The sequence below is a fragment of the Palaemon carinicauda genome, chromosome 8 (assembly GCF_036898095.1).
Source record: "Palaemon carinicauda isolate YSFRI2023 chromosome 8, ASM3689809v2, whole genome shotgun sequence".
In the NCBI taxonomy this organism is placed as follows: Eukaryota; Metazoa; Arthropoda; class Malacostraca; order Decapoda; family Palaemonidae; genus Palaemon; species Palaemon carinicauda.
In genome coordinates, this window is record NC_090732.1 from 64,506,404 (window position 1) to 64,512,403 (window position 6,000).

The window sequence follows — 6,000 nt, forward strand, 5'->3', positions numbered from 1 at the left end:
TACATACATACAAATCCTTTGGTGCCTTATTGCAGAGAGCAGCCATGGCATTCAACTTATTAATTTTAATATTATTCACGTTACTTATTGCTCTCAATGCTTTGTCATAACTACTGTAAGATATCCATGAATCCCATTTTTCATCTTCAAGTTTCATCCTTATTTCTTTTACACATCCATAGCACTCAAATGGTTTATATTGATTATCATAATTTGTCTCTGTTGGAATTTGGGTAACATGAAGGATTCGAAGGTTCCTCATGTTACCCAAATTACTCAATCTTTGAATACCAGTAGAATAGACCTTTCCAGTTCCGAGGTCATCAACAGTATTTTCCCTAATCAAATTATCAGAGGTTGTCAACAGTGCCGGGGGGAGGGGGGGGGGGGAGTCAGCATATCCAGAGGATGGGGAGTCAGTGTTTGAGATGTCCTGAGTTGAGGGTGGGATTTTGGGTTTTTTTTTTTTTTTTTGGTTGCTTGGTTGGTTTACCTGCTTGAGAATATTAAGAAAGTATCATAAGATGAAAAGGTAATTCACATTCTCCACTATTGGCACAATGAAAGTATACTTCCCAGATGGTCTACTCCATACCCTACACGAAGGATAGAAAAAAAAACAGATATAGAGGCACAGGTGTATACTAAACCTGCCTGTTAGGACTAAGACCAAGAAAATATGGCATCATCATGCCCATATCTGTAATGATGGGCTTCCGGCTAGAAGATAGAGTCCCACCTGAAGGATTGAATCCCCCCAGATTCCGATGACCTAACACTTGATAATAGTTCTGCTAGAAAGGTTCAAACCACCTTTAGGATGGCTGAGATCATCCAATACTCTCATATATATAGCTTTGAGTGCAAATACCTCCCAAACCATGATTCCTTCTCCCATTTATCTGAGCAGGCAGTCATAAGAAATGTGAAAATATGCATGCCATTTAAATAAATTAAAAATACATAAATAAATAAATGAAAAAATAAAATTAAAATATATATACATACATATATAATAAATTGACAGAAATAATACTCAAGAGTTAGGAAAGCAAGACTACAAAAAGTTTATAAAATTAGGAGACGGTTGAAGTAAGATTGAGAAGAAGAAATAGGTGACAGAGAGAAATTTAGATTCGAACAGGGGAGCAAGTTCCCCATGTTCGAGAACACTCTTGCATGTCACAATTATTCAAAAATGTGAAAAAACCACATGAATACTTCAAGGCATTCTCTCGTTAAGAGGATTATCCTTACAGAGTTTTAATTTTATTCTTTCCATAGCATACATATAATTTCAAGTTTATATTATGGGAAATAGGGTCTAGGACAATTGGTGACGGCCAACACGCTAACTGGCTACAGCCCAACTGGCCGCAGACTAACTGCCCGCGGCCAGTTTGCTTTGCTTTTATAATTAATATTTTGGGGTAATTGCGAAAAATGTTTACACTTACAAGTTAATATGCAACCATGTTTTAAGTATATAACCAATATATATATATATATATATATATATATATGAATTATGTATCATATTCATACATATTCACTTAAGTATATTACAACTCAAGTATGCATTTTACAACCTACGAGCTGTGATTTAATTTTTACAAAGAAGTTGGGGAAGGTTCATTGATGTGTTTTACAATAACACCATTCATTATGAGAATTCACGCCTTGCAAAACCTTTTCCATCTCCAAAACTGCGTGATACTATCAGCAAAAATTCTATTGAAAATGTGTGTATATATATAATATACACACATAAATACATATATATATAAATATATATAATATACAGTATTTATATATATATATATATATATATATATATATATATATATATATATATATATATATACATATATACATACTGTATATGAATATATATAATATATATATATATATATATATATATATATATATATATATATATATATATATATATAAATATATATAAATATATATATGTATATATATATATATATATATATATATATATATATATATATATATATATATATATATATATATATATATATGTATATATATATATATATATATATATATATATATATATATATATATATATATATATATATATATATATGTGTGTATATATATATATATATATATATATATATATATATATATATATATATATATATATATATATATATGTGTGTGTATATGTATATATATATATATATATATATATATATATATATATATATATATATATATATATGTGTGTGTGTGTGTGTGTGTGCGCGCGTGTATGTATGTATGTATATATATCACTACGATATTTCTCTTTTCCTCACTGTGAGCGTATCTGTTTTGGAATTGTGGAAGGTATTTGTTAAGAGAGCATTTTACAATGCACACTTACAACTTTAGTATTTCTTAAATATACAATTCTTTACACAAATTATATATGTTTGTACAGTAATTACAAATAGGAAACCATCAAACTGGTGAGGTGCCCAGCCCTTATAGGCCAAGTAATCTACTTGTGAGAAAGTCGTCATTATTTCAATCATAGATACTACCGTAGAGGCCAGTTAGTCTGCGGTCAGTTATGCGTGACCAGTTAGGATACTACAAGTCGACCGCGGCAAGTTGTCCCATTCCGTGGGAAAAAACCTTCACAATATGGAACTTTCAATCATCCTCACTTTTAATCATAGTGGCAGCAAACCAGACAGAGTGCTTAAAGTCCTGTCTATATACAATCAAATGGCAAATTTCTTCACAAGAATAGTTCCAAATGCCAGTACAAGAATAGACATTCCTTTGGTCCAAATATTATTGGATAGTGGACAAGACCACCACAACTCTCACAATTGGTTTTGAAAAAAAAAGAAAATTCCAATCCCAGCAATAGTAACCCTTCCAAATAATCCTTGACAGTGAAAAGGGGATGAGAGCTTGGGCAGTAAGGTGGGAGACAGTTGATACAATATGAAGGAGGTTGAAGTAGTATAAAGCAATGGAAGAAATATGAGAGAAACTTAAGAGTTAAACTGAGGAAAAAATTATTCTCCAGTTTGAGGGCCTTTTTATCTATCGCGAAGCTTCAACAAAGAACTCATATTCTTCATCAAGGCATCCTTTTGTTAAAGGGGGAAAAGAGAATTTGAAAAATAAAAAATAAAATTTTTTGGGAGGTGCTGTATAGTCTCCAAGACGCTCCCTCCTCCCTAACCTCATGTATGGAGGGAGTTATATGATTCTTAATCCGAATATAAGATTGTAGCTGGGCACAAACAAGTGCCCTAGTGGCACTGTCTCTAGTACCAATATTGATTCACCGGTTGTCTGACGTATTTATGCATTAGAGGTGCTATGACGAGTTCAATAGAACCTGAACCCATGGGTTTCTCTTATACTCACCGAGTACGTGCTATGCAATGCACGTTAATACATTGGCCCTGGAGAAGGGAAGACAATATTTATTTGGTATTTTTTTCTGCATTAAATTCCCTATTTTAGCCTTACAAAATTATGTTATTGGATACCACACAGCACTTACTCAAAAGCAAGGTTTGCCTTCATCAAAATTCCTTTTTTGAACACAGACTGGTGAAAGTCTAAGTTTGACATTTGTATGTGGGAGGCTTACCATATACTGTAAATGGAAGTGAACTTAAACAGCCAAAATTTAAAAAAAAAAAAAAAGAAGAAGAGAGAATCCTACAAAAGATAAAGAAAGGGGTCTAGTCAAAGTATTCAATAATAGGGGAATACATTGTTAACATGTGAGACTGGCATGAATGGAGAATAGGTTGTTATGGAAGCTCTTCCTCTCACTGTGGCGGCTACTGTGCTGAGTTACATATGATCAATTTATTTCTTTTTATAGTCAAGTTTTTATTTCCACTTAGGAAAGAACATACTAATTATGGGTAACACTACTTGAACTAAAACAATGTATAAGCAGTGCTGGATTTCTAGACCACATGAAAGAGTTTATAATTGGGGATAGGTTACTTACCTTTTCTGGATGGTACATCAACTCAAAAACTTCAATCTTAATCTATGGGTCTGATATCTAACTTGGGAAATTCTGCTCAAGTATAAGTAATTATTTCAACTTTTTATAAACAAATTTATGTCAAATCATATCAGATACTACAATATCCTTCAAAATTCAATATTTATATTTCTTTTTGTGAACAAAAGATAAATAAACACTTACTCCTCAATCTCCTTATCTCCTTCTTCAATACCAGTTCCTTTTGTTTTGAGGCATAGCCATTTCTTCTTTACATTTTTAATTAAAGTAAGGGCTTTCAGCTTTGATCGTAGAATTTCATTTTCTAACTCTTCTTTCCTCTCTATAACATTTACTAAAGTCTTTGAATTAAAATGATTGCTGCCATGATAGGTCAAAATATTTCTGAAAATAAATACAAAACTTTTAGCCATTAAGAATTTTTCAAAGCAGTGTTCCATCATAAAAGTTGAGCATGTTGATAAAAAGAATTGAAAATCTTAAACTAATTTCTATTTTTCCTAGCTATAAAAAGTTGTCCTTTAAAATGGGGTTGTGGTAATTTATTGAAAACATCCCTGCCTGGTGATCCCCTGGACTGGCGTTCAATATCAGCACAAGCTCGTATGTTTCTTGTATTGTTTGCAACCTCAAAAACCTTGTGAGCTAAGGATGGTGAGTTTGGGGGAGCCTATATGTCTACTGGCTGAGTCATCAGCAAACCACTGTCTGTCCCTCCCAAGTCCTAGTTTTGGTGGAGAAGGGGCTTGGGTGCTGATTGTATGTATACCGTATATGGTCAATCTCTACGGCATTGTCACTATACCTTGCATCTGCCATTCATAAACGACATTTAAACCTTGAAACCTTTATGTATTCAATGGCAATGGAAAGGCCACTGAATCTTAATCAAAGTAGTTGATTAACGACAGGTGGCACTAAAGGGAAAGCCCCAGGGACTGTCAAAGAGTAGACATTTTTGTAATTACCCTAGGATTGAGAGGGTAGATGATGGAAATCTGATTTATATGACTCAGATTTATATAGCTAGGAAAATGAAAACTAACTTTTAAATTTATTTGTGCCTACACATGTACAAACCTTTCGTCCTTTAGGGAGGGAGACTCGCACATTTGTTGGAGAAAGATCCCTAGAACCATACTGAAAGGTTCTCTGAACATGTCCTCTTTTCTGGTCCAGTATGGGAGCCAGTAAAGCGACTCTATCACACTCCCAACATCTAATCACATGGATGTAGAATTTGTAGGCTTAAAAGGAAGATAGAACATGGATAGGAATGCCCGTGTTGGCAGTGTCAAACTAAGCAAGTTAAAAGAAATAGAGGAAGGAGGGATTGCTTCTTGAGATATACCGAGAGATAAAGGTCCTCCTTCGTGTAACTTTGTGCCAGATGATCGATCTGTGTGTAACAGTTGCTGTTGAGGAACAAGATATATGTAGATTGCTTGACTGATTGAGAGCTTTCACGCATCCTGACATTTAAAGTCATTAATGCCAATATCATTTGTTATGAATAAAGAAAAGGAAATTCAATTAAAAAAATAAAATCAAAGATGTCCTTATAGAAGTTAAATAGCTTTTGGAAGATCTACTTCTGAAATAAATCTAAAAATACTGCTAGCATGGTACGATATATCATGCCCAAGAATCTTGGCAAGGATGAACCTCCCATCTTCACCTTGAGCCTCAAACAGATATCTATTTCTTATGGTACTAAAAATGGGGCCTTCCGCCAACAAGTGCCTCACTATCAAGGGTACCAAACAGTCATCACAATATGGCTGATGTTACCCAGTCATCAAAAACTTGTGTGAAAACCGAGTGTAACCAATGCGGACACAAAAAGAGTAGTGAAACTATAGGCGATTACTCAAGTGCCATATGTAGATGAGATCATGGTGAGGGGCTGATGGAAATGGTTTGGGCATGCTCTTCGCACTCCCATGGGAGATTAGTTGTCCGAACTTTCAACTCGGCTC

General features: G+C 33.7%; 1 protein-coding gene across 2 annotated transcripts in view; it reads right to left on the bottom strand.

Moving 5' to 3' along the window:
* The window catches only part of LOC137644900 (uncharacterized), a 609,857-nt gene that overhangs the window by 225,504 nt on the left and 378,353 nt on the right, over positions 1-6,000 (bottom strand). For both annotated transcript variants that reach the window (XM_068377778.1, XM_068377779.1), the window contains exon 5: positions 4,205-4,405. In XM_068377778.1, coding sequence (XP_068233879.1) covers positions 4,205-4,405 — 201 coding nt within the window. The remainder of the gene's footprint in view (positions 1-4,204; positions 4,406-6,000) is intronic.